This window comes from Canis lupus, chromosome 24, assembly GCF_003254725.2.
Source record: "Canis lupus dingo isolate Sandy chromosome 24, ASM325472v2, whole genome shotgun sequence".
NCBI lineage: Eukaryota > Metazoa > Chordata > Mammalia > Carnivora > Canidae > Canis > Canis lupus.
In genome coordinates this window covers 22,884,556-22,909,530 of record NC_064266.1, presented here as the reverse complement: position 1 = coordinate 22,909,530, position 24,975 = coordinate 22,884,556, and the positions used below count along the sequence as shown (strand labels likewise).

The following is a 24,975-nucleotide window of genomic DNA, read 5'->3' as shown; positions in this document are numbered from 1 at the left end:
TTATAGGGAAGAAACCAGTTACTGCCTCCATGGGGCTACCGTGGAAACACAGGTCAATGTGTCAGCCTCATGGTCAGCCCCAGCTGAATGAGAGAGCCTCTATTCCCTCTCTGTTTAAGCCTGCAAGAGCATCTCAAACCAGGACAGGGTTTTTTGTTTTTTTTTAAAGACTGTATTTATTTATTCATGAAAGACACACAGAGAGGCAGAGACACAGGCAGAGGGAGAAGCAGGTTCCATGTAGGGAGCCCAACATAGGACTTGGTCCCAGGACCACACCCTGGGCCGAAGGCAGACGCCCAACCACTGAGCCACCCAGGTGTGCCTAGGACAGAGTGAGTACCAAACCACTAGTAAGTACTTTCACCTTGGCTGCCATTATGTATCTAAAATAGATTATTTCATAATTTATGGGACAAAATGAAGACAAACAGACCCCCCACCAGAGGTAGATCATAGAAATCTAAGAACATGGTTAGTGTCAGAGCAGCTAGAGCAGTCAGAGCAAAGAAAGTGTCAAAAAAGACTCTTTTAGGTTTCCTTTTCCTGTGTCTTTTTCCCGCAACCACAAGGCTTTCTGCCAAGATATAAGGCAAAAAGTGTATTATTGTTATAGTCACCCTTCAGATCAGCATTCCTCAAAGGTAGAGCAACACATACGGCCAAACAGTTCCTTTGTAGCTAGTGGGAGAAGGTTATAAACCTTTTGAGTTACTGACCAGGGAAGTCACCAAGGGGATTCTAGAATTTCCTTAAGCACAGATCAACAGTCTATGCCACTACTATAGGTTCCCCTGACATCTGGAAGTGAATCCTTCCTATGAAACTTTTCATAAACAGAAATGGTGTAAAGTGGAAAAGCTATCAGCATTAATTTATCTGGAAAAATTTTGAGTGTTCCCAGACCCAAAAAATAATTTCTCTTAGGCTTTTCTTTAGGACACATCTTGTTAATGATGCATAATATAAATTGAGATAAAGATCACAGACCCAGTTCAAAGCTCCTGCAGCTGGATGCTGAGAGTGGAGTTCCAGGTGAAGGAGCTTGCCAGGGCTGTTCTTGCTGTTCAAGGTGTATGCTGCCTCTAATAGCTTGCTGCATAACAAATGCTGAATGCTGCTTTTGCCTTTTGCCCTTTCTCATTAAAGTGAAAATTCTCTTCAGATTTCTTCAAGCAAGGGAAAATAGGTACTAACATAGGCCTTTTGTAAAAGCAAAGGTGTAGTTTGCTGGCATGGATGCTGGTGTGTGCCTCACCTGTAGGCCACTTTGTACACTGTTTAAAATTATAGGTCCTTCATAGCACAATGCTATAAGTGGTAAGCTGGGATTTAAACCACACAGTCCAAATCCAGAATTCATGGTCTTAGCCAAAATGTTCCACTACTTTTTTGGAGGCAGACACAGTTAAAGATAAACATAGATATAAAAGCAGGTAAATATGAACAGATACAGAATTAAATATAACAGAGATGTCACTGCTCAAAAACCATTCTAAAGAAAAAGTAGGAAGAGAAAAAGGGTAAGAAAAGGGCTAATGGAAGTATTTTCTCACAATTCAGTGTCCTTGTTGGGGTGCAACAGGCATTTTCCCACATCCACTGTGATAGCCAAATAATACTTAGACATGTTCCTCTTCACATGGCCACACCTGGCACTACTATACTGAAGGGGACCATTTACATAGGATTAGACAGTAACAGGGCAGCCCGGATGGCTCAGCTGTTTAGCGCCACCTTAGGCCAGGGCCTGATCCTGGGGACCCGGGATCGAGTCCCACGTCAGGCTCCCTGCATGGACACCGCTTTTCCCTCTGCCTGCGTTTCTGCCTCTCTTTCTTTCTGTGTACACACTCTAATGACAAACCCCTAGTTCTTTAGGTCTCAACTGGTAGATGGATCTGCCTCTTACACAATTAGGCTTGTTTCAGGACTTCAAGTTTATCTCAAATCTGAAAAATGACTGAAATCAAAGTTACAGAAGAACTTTTATATCCCAAAAGACTATGTTTTTGTCCTATGCTTTTTTCTTTTCTGTTTTGTCCTCATTGTGGTACAAGAGTGTCCTGTATAGAAGCATCACCGTGTTCTGGGTCTTGGAGAGATGGGCAGGTCTGCCCGACCTGTCACTTCAACCTATAAAATAACTATCCTCGTTATAAGCAGAACAAATGCTCTAGGGCCCTGTTATCTCCTTACCCCTGTATCCTGGTTTCAGCACTGAGGGATTCTATCAGTGAAATTCCTTAAGCCACAGTTTCCTCATTTAAAATTGGAACCCAACAAACAATACCTACCTTACAGAGTCACTGTGAGGCTCAAAAAGGCAACACACACCCTTAACTCTGGGTCTCTGGCACATGATGAGCCCACTAGTCAAAGGTAGTCATCATAATCAACAAACTTTGTCTTCAGGGTGAGTTTTTAAAATTGAAACTGATACAATGAGCTGATTTATGTAAGAATCATTAAGAAACAAAATTATTCTGGTATTAGAAAAATCAGAACCATCTAGTTCAAGAGCTGACTGTTGTGTCTTAGTGCCTAGCACTTGAGAAGAAAACAGTGGGCTCGGTGACTGAAGCTGCCCCAACCCCAGCCCTGGCCCCCAGGGCTAACAGAACTCTGACCTCTGTTGACTCTTCTTGCTCATTTATGACGAGGAAGGCATCCTCTGCCGCCTGCCGTTTGACGTCTGCTATAGTTTGCTCCATCCGAGCTCTCTCTGTTGCAATCACTTCGAAGGCTTTTTGCTCTGCCTCAGCAACAGCTTTCTGTACTTCTGACATGGCCTGAATTTTCACCTTATTCACAGCTTCTTCTAGAAGAAAGTGACAGTAAAATCAACTGGCCGAGAAATCTTTTCCCTCCCATTCTCTGTCACTTGCAAGAAGGAACGGAGCTGAAACAAAAGAACTTTTCCAAAAATACACAGGGTTTAACATATGACATACACATTCAGTTTTCTTATACTCACTCATCTGTTCATGTGCTCATTTGTTGGGTGTGTAGATGGAAGTGGGCACTGTGCTAAGGGCTGGGGATATCTATAGGATGACGACATAGTCCATATTCACCTAACTGTGATCAAGTACAAAGGTGGCCTGGGGTGCTTGACATATGTCAGTACAGGAGACAGAGTTCCAAGGAGAAAAGTGGTCAGCTCTACAAGTGGCAGGGGAGAATTCAAGAAAACGTGTCCTGGTTGACATGGTAGGTGGAAATGAATTTTTGGAAAGTCCTGCATCCCATGCTAAGGCCTTTGGTTCTTCTTCTAAAGAAAACATGAATTCCTGAAAGGTCTATGCAAGGAGAAAGGACTGAAGGCAGAGACAGTCTGGGAGAGGCAGGGGGCAGTAGAAATCCACCTGATAGAAGAGACTGAATTTAGGCATAATCAAGTGGCACAGAAGAAGGTATGAAGCAAGATGAGGCCAGTAGCATCTAAGGGTCCAGAGGCAGAGGTGAAATTGAAGAGTGATAGTGCTATGAAATGAAACAAATAATAAACAAAATGCCATGCGGAGGCAAGTGAGAAGATCAAAGTGTCCCTGGGACATCCAGTCAGGAGGCAGCTGGGTATATAAGACTGAACTCAGCAGAGAATGGCAAGCTGAAGATACAAATGTAGGCATGCCAGGAACCTGGGCTTCCAAAGCCCTGTCCAAAGTTATGATTGTCCCACTTGGTCACAGATGACAGCACAGCAAAGACTTAAATCCAGCCGTTAACACTAAAGTTTGACTCTTAACCAGTTAACCAATGTACCTCCCAAGTAGGAAATCACTATTACCATGCACAAGTTAGATCTTGTGCATGGTAATCTTTCTCTCTACCTTAACAATTGCTACCTTCATTTCCCATAATTTTAGTCTACTTCTTGGTAATACGTATTTCCCCATTTCCAACTGCAATGATGTTTCCAAGTTGCCGTGTAGTTTTCCAAATTAAAAAAAAGAAAGAAAGAAAAATAAAGACTTATATATTTGTGTGTGAGACAGAGGGAGAGAAAGAAAGAGTACAAGTAGGGGGGGAGGACAGAGTGAATCTTCAAGCAGGCTCTCTGCTGAGGGCAGAGCCCATAGTGGGGCTCGATCCTACAATCCTTGATATCATGACCTGAGCTAAAACCAAGATGTGGACATTTAACCAACTGAGCCACCTATGTGCAAGCTATTTTTAATGACAAAATAGCATTCTGTGGTATTGCACTGTAAATTCACATAGAATATACTAAAAATGCTAATTTTACACATATTGTCTTTTTTTTTAAACAATTTGTGTGGCTAAGTTTGGATCACATGCTTTTGAAAGGAAGAATTCAAAAGCATGAAACAGGAATGATTTTAAGAATTTGCATGTACTGGGGTGCCTAGCTCAGTCAATAGAGTGTCAATTCTTGACCTCAAAGCTGCAAGTTCAAGTCCCATGTTGAGTACTTAGAAATAAGATCTTAAAAAAAAAATTTGCACATACTCAAGGCTGGTTACATGTAATAATTTCATATGTAAAACTCTAATGAATCATTTAGTGTCGTTAACAAGATCCTCTAAAAACAGGTCAACAAATATGTCAATAAAGACTCTGGGGGACTTTATCTTGTACTTTCTTGACAGTTGGAACAAACATTTTGCAGTATGTTTATTTGTATTTCTCACAATGTGTTCACATCTTTAGTTCATTTGTTTATAATGGTCTTGATGGTCCTGAAAGAGTCTCTATGAAGGACAAGTATTAACTTTTGTAAAAGTAAATTTTATCTTAGGAAGAAAAGCAAGAACCGTACTGGACTACAAAAAAATGGTCCTGGAAAAGGGAGTGTAGAAGAAAAAGAAAGCTCATGTCTGGACAAGGGCAGCAACAGGGACATGAGGCTAGTTTCACCCAGTGGCTTACCACAATAGGCAGACCACTTTTCTTTTAGCCTCCTAGAAAATGAGGCCCACCAAGAACAGTCTTGACAAAGATGGAGATAACAAAGGTGAAAGGAAGAGTGGAGGGCTGTTGCAAGACCAGAATGTATCAGGTTATGTGCGAACACAGTGTGTGTAGATTCAAGTGAAGCCAACAGGCAAAAATGAACTGAGCTATATGCTCAGAAATAAGGCTATAAATATAGAAGGAAAAGTTGGTTACTTAATGCCTCGGGGTGACCTAGCAGAAAGGCATGCAAGGAGCTTCGATGGACAGTCTGAAGTCATTCTAAATTCTTGACCTGCAGAGTAATGTGAGAGGAAGTCCGGATGTAAGTGAAAGCTTGAAGTGGAGTGGCAGGAGCTGAGAGTTCTGAAGAGAAAATAAGGAGACAACCACCTTTCCCCCAAACATGTGTTGCATACTCGCACAAATTAGTGAGTATGTGTGACCTAGAAGCAGACAGATACGTACCAGTTTTTTTCCAAAACTCCACAGGTACATATCCTGTTCCTGGCCTACTGCTGAATTCTCGCTGTGTATCTACAGAAAGGATAAACAGCACAGGGTTAGACATGATCTATACCAACATGTTTCATTTTTATGAAAATTTTTTAATGAAAAATTCTGACAAGGAATAAAATCAGATTACAAAAAAGTACACTAAATGTGTGGTTTTAAAACACACACGCATGCCTCAAATAGTAACGGTATTTCAATTCAAAGTAGTGAGATTTTTTTTTTTAAATTTTTATTTATTTATGATAGGCACACAGTGAGAGAGAGAGAGAGGCAGAGACACAGGCAGAGGGAGAAGCAGGCTCCATGCACCAGGAGCCCAACGTGGGATTCGATCCCGGGTCTCCAGGATCGCGCCCCAGGCCAAAGGCAGGCGCTAAACCGCTGCGCCACCCAGGGATCCCCAAAGTAGTGAGATTAAAAGTGATCTTCACTTTCTTATTTTATCTATATGTCCTTATTGTTTTTCCTATAACCGTGGATGTATTTTTAAGATACTTCCTAAAATGTAAACATAAGTACAGATAGATACTTATACAAATATATGCATGTATATCCCTATCCAATATAACAATTCCCATCGTGCATAGATCTCTCTTAACTGCTCTGTAGACATGTCAGAGAATATGGCTTTTGTTTCTTGGTAACTCTGAATTTGGGGTGGGGGAGGGTAACTTTGAATTTTTACAGGTGATTTATTTATTTATTTTTTAAAAAATTTTACTTATTTATGAGAGACACAGAGAGAGAGAGAAGAGAGAGAGAGGCAGAGACACAGGCAGAGGGAGAAGCACGCCCCACGCAGGGAGCCCAATGTGGGACTTGACCCCAGGACTCCAGGATCACGCCTGGGCCGAAGGCAGGCAGTAAACCGCTGAGCCATGCAGGGATCCCCTTTACATGTGATTTAAAGAGGTTGCCTTTAAAGTTTCTTAAAATGCTTATAAACAAATAAAAAGCAAGTAGTAAAGAAAATACTCTGATATGGAATAGTGCATTTCAAATGTATCCCAAAGAGGCACCCCAGTGGTAACCCCACTGGTAGGGGTTGTATAAACACACACACACACACACACACACGTTTATTGTGATTTTAAGATATAATATTTTATAAGAAGAGGGCCCATTAAGCTTTTTTTTTTTTTTTTAAATGAGTCAATTCCAGCAGACTTTCAAATTTCCTTATGCTTTACTGAGGCTAAGCTGAAAAACAGATTTTATGCTCTGAATACTCACCAACCCATGGTGCAAAAAGGAATCAGGGAAACAGTACAGCGGGGGAGGGTAGCCTGGCATGAAATGTTTGCCAAGGGAGGTTTATAAAATGGTTACTCCTCATGAGAATGCTTCGCAACTGGCTGTAAACTGGTCTGGGACAGGGACGGATTCCCTCCCATTCCAGGAGCTATCGGCACAAAAAACCTACTGCTGTATTCCCCAGATAGCTAGGAGGGGATAATGAGGCACCATTTAGTACACTCACAATGTTGTACAACCATCCCTACTATCTAATTCTCAAACATTTTCATCATCCCAAAAAGAGACCCCATAAGTTTAAAATATTGACAGAATTAATACTTTTTGCGACACTGGGCTCTCTAGGAAGCGCTACTATGGAAAACAGAAGGGCTCTATTTAACACGGGTGAGATTCCTGATCCATGTAGCCATTTGTCAAACACCTAGAAACTCAAGGATGAGACTCATGAAATAAAAATAGGGAAAAAATCTAGGATCAGAAGAATCAAGTGACACAAGCTAAAGAAGGCAATGGATCAAATTCAATGGAATCTTTTTTATTAAGATTTATTTATTTATTGGTTTGTTTATTTATTTATTTATTTATTTATGAGAGAGAGAGGGGGGTGGGGGCAGAGACACAGGCAGAGGGAGAAGCAGGCTCCATGCAGGGAGCCCGACATGGGACTCGATTCTGGGACTCCAGGATTGCGCCCTGGGCCAAAAGCAGGCGCCAAACCACTGAACCACCCAGGGATTCCCTCAATGGAATCTTAAGTAAGGAAAACCAGTGAGAAAAAAGGATTGAGTGTGTAGACAAGCTACCACAGGTTATTAAATGATAGAAGAAACATTTGTTTACTTGTGGGGATGTGAGGTAAGTCCTGATCAACCAAGGGAAAAGCTACTTCATTTCTGTTATCAATATGCCTTGGTCATATTCATTGTATGTGCCCAGTTCCTAAGATTTTATTTATCTGACAGATGTAAAAGGTGAGAAATCTAACCTTAAAGGAACTTCTCAGATTACTCAAAACATAGCTGGAAACTACATACATTTAATATGGCATTTCCATAAGTCAGAGTAACTGTACTTCTAAACCCAGAAAGGAACAAAAATCAGGATTTTCAACTGGTTCACTAAGAAAAGCAGAGTTTCAGAGGCTACTGTAATCAAAGGCAAGACAGATAACGTAAATAAATCACAATGGTATTTTGGCTATTTAAGAGAATGCTCTAGTTCTTAGGAGAAATAGAACAAAACATTTAAGGATGAGTGTCATGATGGTTGGGGGAGACTGAACCTACATCTACCTACTCATCTATAATGAGGTAAAGCAAATATGGCAAAATGTGAAAAGTGAAACCAGATAGAGGGCACATGAGTGCTCTCTGTCTTACTCAAAACATTTTTATGTGTTTGAAAAACTTCAAGATAAAAAATTGGGGAAAATGTTCTTTAGTATATATATAGAAAATTCTGTAAGAGCAAACAAATTTCTTAATAAATGAGTCTATGGGAGCAGGAGAGAAACAGTGGGTGGTGGCAGGTTTTTCATAATTTGTAGGTTTCTGTAATACTTGCCTTTCTTTGTTTTTTTTTTTTTTTTAAAGATTTTATTTATTCATTCATGAGAGACACAGAGAGAGGCAGAGACACAGGCTGAGGGAGAAGCAGGCTCCTCAAGGGGAGTACAATGCAGGACTCCATCCTGGGACTCCGGGACCATGCCCTGAGCCGGAGGCAGATGCTCAATCACCGAGCCACCCAGGTATCCCAATGTTCGCCCTTTTTACAATGTAACCCATTTAAAAAACTGAGGGAATAACCAAATTAAAATACTCAAGAAAGGGCAGCCCAAGTGGCTCAGCGGTTTAGCACCACCTTCAGCCCAAGGCCTGATCCTGGAAATCCGGGATCAAGCCCCACGTCAGGCTCCCTGCATGGAGCCTGCTTCTCCCTCTGCCTGTGTCTCTGCCTCTTTCTCTCTCTCTCTGTGTTTCTCATGAATAAGTAAATAAAATATTAAAAAAAAAACAACTCAAGAAAATACAGTGGATCAGCTATGAGTGTGTGCTGGTTCTAGAATGCTATACTTATAATCCGTACTAGTAATATGACTGTTTTGGCCAACTTTTTAACTTATTTAAGCCTCAGTGTTGTCGTCTGTCAAAGAATGTAATAGCAATTCCTATATCTCAACAGACAGCTTTGAAAGCACATGTGAGGGGGAATCCCTGGGTGGTCAGTGGTTTAGCGCCTGCCTTCGGCCCACCACGTGATTCTGGAGTCCCAGGATCAAGTCCCACATCAGGCTCCAAGCATGGAGCCTTCTTCCCCCTCTGCGTGTGTCTCTGACTCTTTCTTTCTCTGTGTCTCTCATGAATAAATAAAATCTTAAAAAAAAAAAAAAAGAAAGAAAGAAAACACATGTGAAACTTTAGCACTGGCTAGAACACAATAAGAATCCAGATAAACTATGATTATTAAATTTGAATACTAATACGGTCAGAAAGATCAATGAAGAAAACAGACTGAAGTATTCAACAAAATGGAGTATTAGTAATTATATCATTTCAGTATCTAAAGGATGGGTGGGTATTCGTTATTTGATGGTAGTAAGTTTTAAATTAGATTGCTAATACCCAAATATACAGATTTGAATGTAATGTAGATGAAATCGGTTGTATATTGGATGAGGATGAAGGTCAAGGAACAAAGTATAAAAGGAAGTGATGGATTTGATTCCATAAATATTAGCTATCTTATCCATCAAAAACCAGTTGGGGTAAGAGGTGGGAGAGAAAACAAAAACCAAGATCAAATGAATAAAAATACCTATATTCACAACGTATTAATTTTATAGCTAAGAATACATCCGAAGGCAAAAATGCAAGATGTTTGAAAAATCACAGGTCCCATCTTAGTCCAATTAAATCAGAATCTTGACATGGGGCCAGGGCATCAGCAATTTTCCAAAAGTATCCACTTTTTGTTTTGTGATGTCATGGGCACTTAAAGTTAAACTACTGAAAGAATGTGTGTGACTTAGAATCCAGCATTAGTGAGTAAGGTCTTCCAAACCATACTAGGATCACCACCTCTCTGTTGGTCTTACATATTTTCTATTGTAACACTGTTAAAGTGTCTTTCTTTAGGTATTGCTACATGCTGATTATTTCAACTGTGGCCATTACTGGCTAACCAGCCATTTCATTCTCTTTTAACCTCCATTCTCACTCTATCACAGACATATTCACAATTTATTCCCCTTCTGTTCCTCCAGAGATATTCAAATTCTGTTACACCGGTAGTCAATATTTACAGTATTGAATGTAAATACTAATCCCAGTTGAGTCATGTGGTTCAGATTCTATGAATCTTTTTTTTTTTTTTAAGATTTTATTTATTCATTCATATGAGAGAGAGAGAGGCACAGACACTGGCAGAGGGAGAAGCAGGCTCCATGTAGGGAGCCTGACGTGGGACTCGATCCCGGGTCTCCAGGATAATGCCCTGGGCCGAAGGCGGGCGGCTAAACCACTGGGCCACAGGGGCTGCCCTGAATCTTTTTTTCTTTTTTAACAGATTTTATTTATTTGATTGGGGGGGGGGGGGGAGTACACAGACAAGCAGGGCAGCCAGAGGGAGAAGAAGAAAGAAGCAGGCTTCCTGTGGATCCCAGGACCTTGGGATCATGACCTGAGCCAAAAGCAGACCCTTAACTGAGCCACCCAGGTGCCATCTATGAATCTTTTTATATACTTAACAAGTTTTTTTTTTTTTTTGAGAGTTAATAATTGCCTTGTTTAGTGTAATTATTTCTCAATCTTAACTTCTCTTCCTATTGTATAAATTACTTTTTTAAAAAGATTTATTTATTTATTTATTCGTGAGAGACACACAAAGAGGCAAAGACATAGAGGGAGAAGCAGGCTATCCCACAGGGAGTGTGATGCAGGACTCGATCCCAAAACCCCAGGATCATAACCTGAGCTGAAGGTAAACACTCAATCACTGAGCCACCCAGGTGTCCCTATTGTATAAATATTATAAATTTCATTTTCTTGAAAAAACTTCTAGCAAGCTTTTGGGCTATTACAGCCTCAAATGCTCGTGGTACACTCTGTTGCTTAGGACCCTCCCTAACCAGGCTAGGCATTCCCTTATGTTGATGGGTCCTGTTTAATCAATTCCATGGCTTCTACTTTCTGATTTACTTCCCTCTTTTAAGGTATATCATACCCTGTTGTGGTAAACCATGATAAAGGGTAGATAGGAGGTACATTTTTCAAAAAAGATTTATTTATTTATTTGAGAGACAGGGAGATCAAGTGGGAGCAAGGGTGCTCCAGTGAGGGGGGCAGAGGGAGAGAACCATCAAGCAGACTCCCTGCTGAGCGCAGAGCCCAAAGCTGGGCTCAGTCTCAGGACTCATGAGATCATGATATGAGATGAAACCAAGAGACTGACCCCTAACCAAGCCATCCAGGTGCCTTAGGAGGTACATGTTTTGAAAAATTGTGGGTGATTAATTAAAATTAATGGTTTTGGTTTGGTCAAAAAATTTTTTAAACATTTTATTTATTTATTTATTCATTCATTCATTCATGAGAGACACAAGAAAGAGAGAGAGAGAGAGGCAGAGACACAGGCAGAGGGAGAAGCAGGCTCCATGCAGGAAGCCCGATGTGGGAGTTGATCCAGGGTCTCCAGGATCATGCCCTGGGCCGAAGGCAGATGTTCAACCGCTGAGCCACCCAGGCGTCCCGGTTTGGCCAATTTTTTACAAAGATTTATTGATTTACTTTAAAGAGAGAAAGAGAAAGTATGTGTGCTTGAGCCAAAGGAGAAGAAAAGATAATCAATCCCAAGATTTCACACCTAGTGTAAGGGCTCAATGCCATGACCATGAGATCATGGCCCCAACCTGAAACCAAGAGTCAGATGCTCAACTGACTGTACCACCTAGGTGCCCCAGGTCTAGTACAGAATTCTAAGTTAAAATAACTTTTCTTCAGAGTTGTCTTCTAAGTTTCTTTTCTTCTCTTCTCTTCTCCCTTCCTTCCTACCTTCTTTCCAAGATTTATTTATTTATTCATGAGAGGTAGAGACAAAGGCAGAGGGAGAAGCAGGCTCTCTACAGGGAGCCCAATGTGGGACTCAATCCTGGATCCTGGGATCACGCCCTGAACTGAATGAAGGCAGATGCCCAACCGCTGAGCCACCCAAGTGTCCCATTTTCTAAGTTTTTTTTTTTTTTAATTTTTTTTAAATTTTTTTTTTTTTTTTTTTATGATAGTCACACAGAGAGAGAGAGGCAGACATAGGCAGAGGGAGAAGCAGGCTCATGCACCGGGAGGCCGACGTGGGATTCGATTCCGGGTCTCCAGGATCGCGCCCTGGGCCAAAGGCAGGCGCCAAACTGCTGCGCCACCCAGGGATACCCATTTTCTAAGTTAATGATGCTGATATTTGTTTCTTCTCCAGTCTTGTCTAATTTATAGACTGGTTCAAGTTGGAATACTGACATTCAGTTCTGGATAATTAAAAAAAATTTTTTTCAGTAACTATCTTCCCTATCTATTCATAGTTTCTGAAACTCATCTGATTTGGATGAATAACAAGTTCATAAAAATATTAAAGTGAACATCCACAAACCTATAGGTCAAAAAAGACACTTCCAGCAGCCCTAAATCCCCAAGAGATGGCTAGTGGTAAGCCACAGTCCTGTTTAAAGGATGCTGGCCAGACTTACACTCCTACAGTCAAAAGAGCTCATAGAGATGATGAATGCCCAACTCTGTATTCCATCACCTATAGCCTCCATCCTACACCCCCAGAGAAAACCATTCTCTTGATCTCTATGATGATATTTTCTTTTTTTTTTTTTTGATGATCATTTTCTTGTTTTTCCTTATGCTTTTCCTACTTATTTATGGTTCCTTAAATAAAATACCAAAATACATCCCTTGTTGTCTGAAGCAAATTTATCCCTGAAAATATTGTGACTTACCAATGTTCAGATAGAAGGAACCTATATTTGATTATTTTACATGGGAAAAGTAAAAATGCTATGCAGTATCTTAGTGAATTTCTCCCCAAATCACCAAAACACTTAAATACTAAACATGTAAGTAAATAAATCACCAGCAGTTTCTGTACACCCAAAAGATTTAAAACACGAATTATGAAAAAAATAAAAAATACACACAAATCACAGATTATCTAATTATTTAAAAGTCATTGATATGTCTGTGTGTTATGTCCAAGAATACTGCAGAATGTAGAACAGTGCTGCTCCAAATGCTAGTCTGCACACCACTTTGGTCCATAAAGAGATCGGGAACTTACGCCAGAATGCCCGACCACTATGTCTCTAAGCACACTGTTTAATGTAGAGGACTCTTCTCAAAGTAAGCAAAAGTGTACCCCAATACATGCTGTGGCAAGCTTCTCATACGATCACAGTCCAGTAACAAACTGGTTTAGAATGGTTTTGGTCCACATTTTGAATAGCATGATTATTTAGGAGACGAATGATGCTTTCTTTCTCTACTGCAACAAACAGTAAAATAAAAATATAAAATATGTATACTATGTATAAATAAAGATACTGAAAAAGATGAATAGAGAGTAATGCAGAGTAATGTTTTAATTCCCCCAGCAAGACTTGCCATCGGGGCTAGAGAAGAGCTGCCTCAGGACTGCAGCTCACTCTGCACTGCACTGTATGCCACTCACCTCGACACACGCAGACTGACTGTTAGAACGTAGTTGATTTGGTTGGGGAACTTTGTATGTTTCTGCAAGTTGTTATAGGGACTACTTATGAAGGTTCAAATGGTGAGGGATATGATGAGCTCTGAAGTTATCTGTACATTTGTATATATGTATTGATTAACTGATCAGTGGATAGATTGATTGTAATCTCTACACCCAACATGGGGCTCAAACACATGACCCTGAGGTTAAGAAACACATGCTCCTCTGACTGTGCCAGCCAGGCAGCCCAAGCTCTAAAGTTTTTATAAAAGGAATCACACTGCAGCTACAAGTGTTCTTTGATGTCTTAATGTGATATCCTGCACAATGTTGCTCATCTATGGCTGCCTCAAGAGTCAACTCTGTGGGAGGGGTGGGGAGTGGGATCCTTTGGTTACCAATGTCTTTGCCTCTTTTATTTTGAAGTCTTTTTTAGACTAACAGCTGTTGTCTGTGGAACATGCTAGGTCTGTCACAATAAACGATTCATTCTCCCTGGTGAAAAGATGGAGCTTGAAGTGGGTAGGTGGATGGGGAAAAAGGCTGATCACAGATGGCCTCTCATTTAGCTGTGTCTTTGGATAGGACACCTTTTCAGTTACTAAATGAATGTGATGGAACATTTTGGGGGAAAACACTGTGGCACTGCATGTATCCCGGATTGAGAGAACAGTTGTTCATACCTCTGCATCTTCAGGCTATGAAAAGGCAAGATGGGATAACTCAGCTTGGTATAATAGAATTTTTTATAAAGGCCTCCAGACAGAGGATGATAAATGGTATTTTCCTGGATGGGGAGTGAGAGGGAGAGGAGGGAAGATGACAGGAACATTTTTAGATTTTTCAGGGCTACTACTGAGGAATAAATGTGATGTACATGAGAATACCTAGGACATTCAACCAGGGAGACAACGATTCTTTCATCATCACCTAGCACACACAGAGAGAGAGTTAAAAACAGAATAAAACCATTAATATTCTCATTATCCCCAAGTTAAATAGTATTTCTTGAACCTGCCATGTACTGAATCCTTGACATATTTTATCATTTACTCTTCAAACTTACCTGGGTCTTTCTAAGTCCACAATCTACCAAAGTCTTCCCTGCCATCATAGGGGAGACTCCTCCCTTACCATTGCTGAGAGAATCTGCACTCCCGGGACTGTGCTGCCTGGAGACCAAATCACTCCCTGTCTTCCTCATCTCTGTGTTTTCGTTACATCTTCTTTTCCAGTAGTTGAGTTCTTCACGATCAGATTCCTGACAGCGCCGCAGAACCGCCATGGAGCGCCTTGTCTTCTCTACCATTTCCATAATGCAATTCAGAGCCTAAATCAGAGAGGAAGTCAGGCAGATATAAGATTAGGACTGTCAAATAACCAATACTGAAAATTAAGGACAGGTAAACTATAAAGAATGAAGGCTTAAGTATCTTACAGGTTAGCAATATCAGCCTATATATGAAAGCCTTGCTTAACAGCTTCTTTTTACTTATTTATTTAATTTGGTGGGGAGGGAGACAGAATCCTAAGCAGACTCCATGCCCAGCACAGCCACAACATGGGGTTGAATATCACAATCCTGAGATCATGACCTTAGCCAAAATCAAGAGTGGGGAACACTTAACCAACTGAGCTACTCAGGTACCCCCAACAGGTTCTTTTTAAATATATATACAATGCAAAATGTTTTTTTTGGATTTCAAAATAACACTTTTTGGATTCTTCCAGGTTGAAGCAGCCAGAGTCTCTCACCATAATTCTTTAAATATTCTGATAAAACCATATTATCTCTCTGCCTAAATACATCAAGTTACTAGATAAAGCTAGAGATTTATACAAGAATGCAATCAGAGAAAGAACATTCAGAGACAATTTCACTCAACAAGGAAAAGGTATGTAGGTGTATTTCAAGTAGGTACTACATCTTTTCTTCCATTTTTAGGACACCAATTCTCTTTTTTAAAAGACTTTTATTTATTTATTTGACACAGAAAGAGTACAAGAAGAGTAACGGCAGGCAGAAGGAGAAGCAGGCTCCCTACTGAGGAAGGAGCCCGATGTGGGGCTCGATCCCTGGACCCTGGGATCATGATCTAGGCAGAAGACAGCCACTTAACCCAGTGAGCCAACCAGGAGTCCCTCTCATTTGTTTATAGAGAAGCACCATTTATTTAGCATTTCCTATATATTAGATCCTGTGATAAGCACCTTCTATTATATTATCACCTACCTTGCTATGAATTCAAATATTACAGTATTCTTTTTTTTAAGATATAAAAATTAAGGCTAGAAACATTAAAAACAACTTGCCCATTGCACAAAGATAGGAAGTAGCAAAGCTGAGATCTGAACTCACAGCCTCGTTTTTTTAAATTGATTTTTATTAAAGGTTTTTATTTATTTATTCATGAAAGACACAGAGAGAGAGAGGCAGAGACACAGGCAGAAGAAGAAGCAGGCTCCATGCAGGGGGCCTGATGTGGGATTCAATCCCAGGTCTCTGGGATCATGCCCTGGGCTGAAGGCGGCGCTAAACTGTTGAGCTACCCAGGCTGCCCCACAGCCCCGTTTTTTAACCATTATACTTTATGACTTCATTTGGTTATATCCTGAAGTAATTACCCCACTACAAAGATTTGGGGGTTACTCTTATCTCTCTAGCTAGGGGAGTAGCAGATAAATCAGGTTTATTTTATTTCATTTTATTAATTCATAAGTAAGCTCTACACCCAAAATGGGACTTGAAGTGCTTGATCTCACAATCCTGAAATTGAGAGTCACATGTTCAACAGACTGAGCCAACCAGTTGGCTTCATAAATCAGTTTTTATTGTAGATGATATGGCTCTGGTTAATTTCACATCAGGCATATGTACTCCATTACTATTGGTGATATTAAGAAGTAAAATATAATAGGAAAATTATACGCCATAAGATTCTTACATGATCAAGATGTTTCCATTCATCTGCCCACTCCCTTTCGGTCAACCGGTGGTCTACCAACTCATCTTGATAGCCTCCATTAAGACCTATTAGAAATGAGAGATTAAATTTGAAGACAGAGGAAAGAATACAATAAACAAAATTCTATCATGTAAAAACACACACATCCGTACCAAATGTGAGCACACTGCTAGGGCAATGATTCAAAATGGAGTGTAGGAAACACAAAATGACATAAAGCCAACAACAACAACAACAAATCACCATTTAGAATATATAACAAACTCTGACAAATCAGTTAAAAAGGCAAACAGCCCAAAGGAAAAACAGTCAAAAGAAATAAAAAGATATGCCACAGACAGAAAAGCATAGATGGTCCATAAAAACATGAAGACAGTAAAACTGTAAGTAGAGTACAAGTAAAAATCTCTACGAAGATAGCATTTCATATCCATATATTGGAAAAAACTAAATTGCCAGATAACCCTTAGTACTGGCAAGGATGTAACACAATGCAAATACTTAACCACCCCAAATAGAGTGGGTACTGTACAAGCACTTGGAAACAACTTAGTATTACTAAAAAATATGTACATTTTTAAGTAAGCTCTATGCTCAACATGGAACCTGAACTCAACCCTGAGGACTGAGTTGATGCTCTACTGACTTAAGAGTCAGGTGCCTCGCACAATTTTTTTTTTTTAAGATTTTATTTATTTACTTGAGAGAGAGAGAGAGATAGCCAGAGAGAGCACAAGCAAGGGGGGAGAGGGAAAAGCAGATTCCCTGCTAAGCAGGGAGCCTGATGTGGGGCTTGATCTCAGGACTCTGGAATCATGAATGACCTGAGCCGAAGGCAGATGATTAACCAACTGAGCCACCCAGATGCCCCCAAAATATTTTTGTATGGTTTTGATTTATATTTAAATTTGTAGGAATGCAATGACTGTGTGAATCAAAGGTATAATGAATTAACTGTCTACTATTTTGAAAAATCGTATGATACCACATATGACAGCACTGTTCATAGCATTGAAATCATTAATATAACATGGCTGTTACCAACCTAAATTTACAAGTGTTAATATTGATAGTAAACCTGTATCTGTGTAAGCACCTGCTTATTTTATGGGATCTTCTTGTGCAGTCATGCCTGAGCACTAACATATTCTAACAATTTCTTATATATTATGAATTAGAATATTGATCCTAAAGTTCTAAGTCTAAGACAGGCTATAGTATCCATAACTTCCATTTTAGGAGAGTAAAGAGGAGGGGCTGCAATATATTTGTTTAAAAGGAGGAGGGAATAAGTGGTTTGGTAAGAACTGAGAACTAGGGCACATGCTTTCAAGAGGACTAGGGAAAATTAAAGAATCTATAACCAGCCAGGAAGACAAATGGTTAAGCCTAAAACAAACCATGTAGGAGGAGGACTGAAGATCTTTCAAGGAGAACACATCAAGACAAAAAAAAATTTTTTTCTAAAATTGTTAGAAATGAAAGGAAAATCTGAGCACAACACAGCTCAGCTTGTTTTTAGCACACTTCTTCCTCAGAAAGTAATGGATCAAACTAGTTAAAAGTATATGTATGAATACAAAAGAAATCAATAGCAAGCTTCATTTTCTTTTTTTTTTTTAATATTTTATTTATTTATTCATAGACACAGAGAGAGGGGCAGAGACACAGGAGGAGGGAGAAGCAGGCTCCATGCAGGGATCACGACGTGGGACTTGATCCTGGGTCTCCAAGATCACACCCCAGGCTGCAGGCAGCGCCAAACCGCTGCGCCACCGGGGCTGCCCATGCTTCATTTTCAATGTAAAAAGAGAGTGATATGGGAGAAAAGGGACTGGACCACACAAAATGCTGCCAAGGGAGGTGCCACAGCATACTGGCAATGTATCCAAGCTTTGGGAATCAGATAGCTGGGGTCTGAATCTTGTCTCTGCCACTCTAGCTATCTGATTTTGGCCAAAATCCCCTCACCTCTTATCTGTAAAAAGAGGGTGAAAACTGCACAGGACCAGTGTGAGGACTGAATGAGACAACGTACATATGATGTACATATATTGCAACCTAAGCAGTACCCGGAAGTAAATGTTGGCAGCTGAGAACACCGTTTGTTGTCATGGCCCTCACCATTCATCAACCACACTGCATGAAGCCAGAGCCCTACTATGATCCTTGCCTCTGAAAGGTGCTAGTGGGCTAAGTCTAAGTCAGAATGTGGACAAGCAAATGTGCTGCAATTTTTTTTTTTACTCCATGGGGCACCCCACAAATGGAAATGAAGAGAAAAACCAGGAAATTAACAGTTCTTTTGTTTTCTGTTCAGCAGTTACTCCAAAGAAGCCTATAGTAAACTTGTATGAGGATATCACAACAAGCTTTGTTCAAAACTGATCTTGGATAATGTTTGTTTGCCTTTTTGCTTCCTCTTAAATTTAATGGTCACTGATGATACATGTGCAAGGCATTCCAAACGTAGCAATGACCCAGCACAAGTAGTAGTATCATCTCCATTTTAAAAATTGAATAAACAAAGCTCAAAGAGCCTAAGCAACTTGCATAAAATCACACAGCTAGTTAGGATGCAGGGCCAAAATTTAAATTTAGATATGCCTTACCTCTTGACCTTCTGCTTTTAAGACCACATATCTCATCTTTTTTAATTTTAAAAACACTTTACTCTGAAATAAATCCACACTTACAGAAACACTACAAGAATAGTATAAAGACTTCTCATCCATCCTTCAAGCTGATTTCCCAAATGTTAATATTTTAGCTTATTTGTTTTAACATATTCTAGTTTTCTGTAACATTTGAAAATAAGTGATACCTCTTTATTCTTAATATTTTAATGTGTATTTCCTAAAATTTATTCAATTCTACTTCTATCATGTAAGAATAGCAACAAGTTATGAAGGGAGATCAATTTGAAATGAGATCACTACAACTCTAATATTTTTTTTAATGTATATTGTTTTATCTGATCAGTGGGGAAAAAAACACTGATTGTATCACTTTGCTTTTTATAACTGAATAGGAAAGAAACATAAAAATTCAATCTGAATTTAAACCACTACCATGCTGCTTATGTCACTTACTAAGATTGTGGTGTCTATCACGAACTTCACGATGTTCTAGCATCTTGTTGGGTTCACGATACAGATGTGAAGTTGCAATATCTTCTAAGGTGTAGTGTTGAAGAGGTGGAGGAGTAGGATGGAACTGGCCCCCAGGATTCATGAGGGGTACAGTGAGGGCAGGACTATGTCGGGGAGCAGGGCTGATGGTGCACACTCTCTTGGCGGGAGGCTCAGGAGGAATTGTATCTCTTTCAAAACTGTTCTCTTCCCTTCTGTAGAAGAACCAGAAGTACATATTTGAGCCCATCAAATAATGTTCACACAAACATGTCCTAAGCACTGACGTCGTGCTATATGCACTTTCACAAATAGGAACAATGGTGTGACATAAGGCATGACCTGAAATGTCTCCAGGCGCCAGGCAGATAAGAGAAATTGCTGATTTATTCCAGCATGAAATTAGAGGTCAAATCTATCCAAAACCAGACAGAAACATCTCAACTCCATGAAGCAAAGGAGAGATGATAGAATTTTCTTCTGTGATAGGATACAGAGGATTATGGGCTCAACTACCTTCAGTGATGTTTCAGGTCAAATGTGATGCTCTGGAGGACAGTTTTTGGAAAGAAACAATTCGTCATATTGGAGAAAAAAGGCTCACACAATGAATACACTTGCAAACTGGTACAGTTTCCAGTCATTTAGCTTCAATTTTCACACATTTTCCATTGTGTTAAAATATTGCTTCTTTGAATAACACTTTCAGACACTCATATTGGAATTTTCAGAATAAATTAAAAGGTGATTTACTAACAAGTATCAATTATTAATTGTTATATTTTATTATTAGATTTCACAAATTGGAAAAATGCTTTGGACCTTCTGTACTTCTTATGATTCTGGATTAGTAGACCCACAGAATGTGGAGAGTGGAGTAGAGTGGATTCTCTCACCAGGGATATAGAGTCATCTGAAGAGTTTTTGAAAAATACTTGTGCCTGGGGGGTATGCCTATAGATTTTATTTTTTAAGATTTTATTTGTTTTACACCTATAGATTTGAGAAACATTCTGCAGCCTAATGTTGGGGCAAAATAAATCTAACCTTAGAAATTAAGTCCATACCTATATATAACCACAGTAATCAAATTCTATCTTTCACAAAGGGGAAGCTCAGAGTAATTCCAGAAAAGGACAACAAAGCACTTCTCTGCTCACCTCTCTGGACTGGGCCTCTTTCCATTTCCATGAACTTCTATGAGCAGCTCTGAAGAGTCAGCAGGCGATGCAATACTTGTGTTGAGCAGAAGGTGTTCGTGCTGAGCCAGGTACTGGGATGGGGTCTGCTTGGCGGCTCGAGCGCAGTGCAGCAGTTCCCGCTGCAGCAGGGGCAGATTGGCCTTGAAAAGAAGAGGTATGGGCTGGAAAGCAGTTTTCCAGGTGTTGGGCCCTACACAACAGGGCTCGGCAAATGAAAAGGCCTATCTGAGCTCTCTCTCTCAAACAATAAAAAATCAAAAATAAATAAAATATTTTTATTTTATTTAAAGATTTCATTTATTTATTCATGAGAGACACACAGAGAGAGGCAGAGACATAGGCAGAGGGAAAAGCAGGCTCCCTACGGGAAGCCCAATGTGGAACTTGATCCCAGGACCCTGGGATCATGACCTGAGCCAAAGCCAGATGCTCAACCACTGAGCCACCCAGGTGCCCCCAAAATATTTTGTTTTTAAAGTAATCTCTATACCCAACATGGGGCTTGAACTTGCAACCCTAAGATCAAGAGATCTTACTCCACTAAGTCAGCGAGGCACCCCTCAAATATTTCCAAGGAAAAATAAATAGAAGACAAAGAGAATAATAATGTAGATGTGATAAAATATTAACACTTGCAGAATGTGACTGAAGATACAGTGTGGTATACAGGAATTTTCCTGTACCAGTTTTCAACTTTTGAGTACGAAATTATTTTCAAATAAAAGTTTTTTTAAAAGAGCATATTAGATATAAATTTAATACGGCCTTATTTCTCAGGTTGGTATAGCAATTCTGATCAATGCTTCCCAAAAGCTATGTTTTAGGGAACATGAATTCCAGAGGACATGATCAGAAGCTAGACTAACTAGGGTTGGGGAGACAGCAACATTGCCTTCTCACATGCTCTTCTGTCCTAAGGATAAGTGGGAAGTGTAAGGCTTCTCCTTTGTCTGACAGCCTCTGCTCAAAACACACACATTTCACCGCCACAAACAAAAGATTTAGTGTTCAATTACTTCCTCTGCTAAGAGCCCAATCTCCACACCGTCCCACAGTCACCTCCAGCCCATTCATTTGCGTGCTCCACCTGCTTCTGTGTGGTACCAGCAGTATCTATATGTGGACCACAACTCAAGGCTTTTGCAATTCTTATCTCTCCAAGTATATAAGTAAGGCTTATCTGCAGACTACATTCACATTTTTCTAGCAGACCTACGTAAAATAAAGATATGAAAATGTGGCAAGTCACCCTGACTGAGATCATAGAATAGGGATCAGCAGCATATTTTGAGGAAATGTGAAACATAAATTATATCCAGGAATTATCTCATAAAATTACCTTGAGGAATGGAATCACAAAAGGACGAAGAGGAAAGTTTGTAGCCTCTTGAAGCTTGCAATGGAATTCTTCAATTGTTACTGTTGAGTTCTGAAAAGATAAATAATATTGTCAACTGCTAAAACCGGATACTGTTCTTCTTAATATAAATCTGATTGTGCAAACCATTTATTTTTATTCTTTTTAAAGATTTTATTTATTCATAGCGAAATAGAGAGAGAGAGGCAGAGACACAGGCAGAGGGAGAAGCAGGCCCCACGCAGGGAACCAGATGTGGGACTCCATCCTGGGTCTCCAGGATCACACCTCGGGCTGTAGGCGGCGCTAAACTGCTGCGCCACCAGGGCTGCCCAGATTGTGCTAAACCATTTAAATCAAGGAAAATGATAATTTCAAAAGCACTACTATAAACTGAGATCCCTCTCAAAGGTCAACCAAATTTTCTTTATGAAAAATCTGGTCTCATTAATTTTTTCTTTAGTACTCCAAATCTAAATTCTGCTCTACACTCAGCAGCTGGGAGTGCAGAGTAGGCTATTCCTTTCCACACTATTCATGAAGAGAGGCACATGGGTCCTTTGTATTGAGGAGTAGAGGGCAAGTCACCTCAGATACAGAAAACCAACACTACACTGTTCCTAGAAGGAATAATCCTGAATGAGTCTAGGATGTCAACTTCTTCATAGGCTCTGCCTTCCTCCTAACATCAGTTTCCTAAATATTATAAACAGGAAGTAAAGAAGAAGAAAGAAGAAGAAAGAAGAAAGAAGAAGAAAGAAGAAGAAAGAAGAAGAAGAAGAAACAAAGCAGAATAATGTGTGCCCTCTACCTTCGAATGGTCTGCTTATATATATTAGAGTACCTGGAAATAGACAAACATTGGGAAGATTTTAGTATTTCCAGTAAAGTTATTAGCACTTCACTTGTATTTTTTCAAAAGGGTAGCTTTTTTTTTTTTTTTTTCCTTTTAAGTAGAGGCCATGTCCAGCATGGAGCCCAATGCGGGGCTTGAACTCACAACCCTGAGATCAAAACCTAAGCAAAGAACAAGAGTCAGACGCTTAACCAACTATAACACCCAGGTGCCCCAATAAAAGTCTAGCTTTATTTATTTTTATATTTTTAAAGATTTATTTATTTATTTATTTATTTATTTATTTATTTATTTATTCATTCACGATAGACATAGAGAGAGTGAGGCAGAGACACAGGAGGAGGGAGAAGCAGGCTCCATGCTGAGAGCCCGAAGTGGGACTTGATCCCGGGATTCCAGAATCAGGCCCTGGGCTAAAGGCAGGCGCTAAACTGCTGAGCCACCCAGGGATCACGAAAAGTCTAGCTTTAAATAGGATTCTCAGCTCTATTGCTAAGGAAAATATACAAATAAAAATATTTTCTTCAAAGTTCACAAAATATTTTTATTTAATTCCTTAAAACACAGTGTAAATAAAAAACAAAACAAATGTAAGCATTAATTTGAATTCTTACCTCCACGAAAGAACAACTACCACTACTAGGGATTTATTTTTATAAAATCACCAAGAGTTGAAAGATGTAACAAGTACCAAATGATTTACCAGCACAATATTGCTTCTTAACAGTATAGAAAACATATAGATCGACTACCAGGAAACTGCATTTAAAAATTATGGTACAGAGGTGCCCGGATGGTATAGTCAGTTAAACATTATTCTCTTGTTTTTGGCCGGCTTGGATCGTGATCTTGGGGTCATGAGATCAAGCCCTGCGTCACATTCAGCATGGAATCTGCTTAAAACTCTTTTCTTCTGCCCCTCCTCACCGCTCTCTCTCCCTCAAATAAATGAATAAATCTTTAAAAAATTATGGTACAGTCATACATCAGGACATTAACAGAGGAGGGACAGATCTGTATGTATTAATAGGGAAAGGTGTCTATAACATACTGTTAAACGAAAAACCAGAAAAAGAACAGTAGGCTTTTCTATAAGCCATTTATGGAAACAACACACACACACATTTATATAGTCTTTTAAGTGTCTGGGAAGATGATTACAATAGCAGTTATTTCTGGATAGGAAATTATGTTTGACTTTCCAAATATATTAATATTCAGTAAAAATACATACTTTTTCCTGAAGGGAAATGTAACCATGTTAAATGAAAATATTTGAAGTTTACCTCATTTCACACCAAAATTCTTTATTTAAAAGATTTATTTATTTGTAAGAGAGAGAAAGAGCAGAACTCCACACTGAGTGCAGAGCACCACGTGGGCTTGATCTCACACTGAGATCTTGACCTGAGCTGAAACCAAGAGTTGGATGCTTAACAGACTGAGCCACACAGGTGCCCGCCCCACACCAAGATCCTTTTAAAATTTAACTGATTCCCTGATATGATATCTGTACAATGCAACCAAAGGTACTGCTAATCAGAAATATAAAGAAAGTGTAAAAGAACATGCTTTCTCTACTACAATGAATGTAATCAGGCCTGAAAAAGTAAACACAAATAGAGTAAATATATTGAAAAATATTTCTGAATGACTTTTAAATTTTCTTGTGGACAAAGAAGGGAAAGAATGAGGTGTGTGTAGCTAGAGAAATAGTGACTTAGGCTAAGAAACTCACTCAGGACAGGACTACATATACTGCAGATGCAAGGCAATCCTCTGAGAGAGATGATAAGCCACTATTAATGGAATAGTGCCATTATCTTTCCCTTTCCTTCAGTTATTTAAATAAGAGCATAGTTGTTTTTTTGTAAGAATTCATAGTGTAGCAGGAAAACAAACATTACAGTATTATCAAGACAGAAGTGAGCAGGAGACTACTGGGACACGGAGAAGACATGCTGAAATCAAACTTGGGAGGACAAAGAAGGCTTTAAAGATGACAGGGAGATGAATGTAAAATGTT

General features: G+C 39.6%; 1 protein-coding gene across 9 annotated transcripts in view; it reads right to left on the bottom strand.

Annotated features, from left to right (window-relative positions):
- CBFA2T2 (CBFA2/RUNX1 partner transcriptional co-repressor 2) overlaps positions 1–24,975 on the bottom strand; it is a 146,909-nt gene that overhangs the window by 6,429 nt on the left and 115,505 nt on the right. For 8 of the 9 annotated variants that reach the window (XR_004809173.2, XM_035705918.2, XM_049100532.1 and 5 more), the window contains 7 exons: positions 22,076–22,165; positions 20,695–20,876; positions 19,496–19,749; positions 16,383–16,468; positions 14,572–14,767; positions 5,389–5,457; positions 2,631–2,821 (listed from right to left, as the gene is read on the bottom strand). Coding sequence is in view for 8 of the 9 variants with exons in the window: in XM_035705918.2 (XP_035561811.1) it covers positions 2,631–2,821; positions 5,389–5,457; positions 14,572–14,767; positions 16,383–16,468; positions 19,496–19,749; positions 20,695–20,876; positions 22,076–22,165 (1,068 nt within the window). In the remaining variant the exon portion in view is untranslated. The remainder of the gene's footprint in view (positions 1–2,630; positions 2,822–5,388; positions 5,458–14,571; positions 14,768–16,382; positions 16,469–19,495; positions 19,750–20,694; positions 20,877–22,075; positions 22,166–24,975) is intronic. The other variant, XM_025469752.3, reaches the window with a different exon arrangement.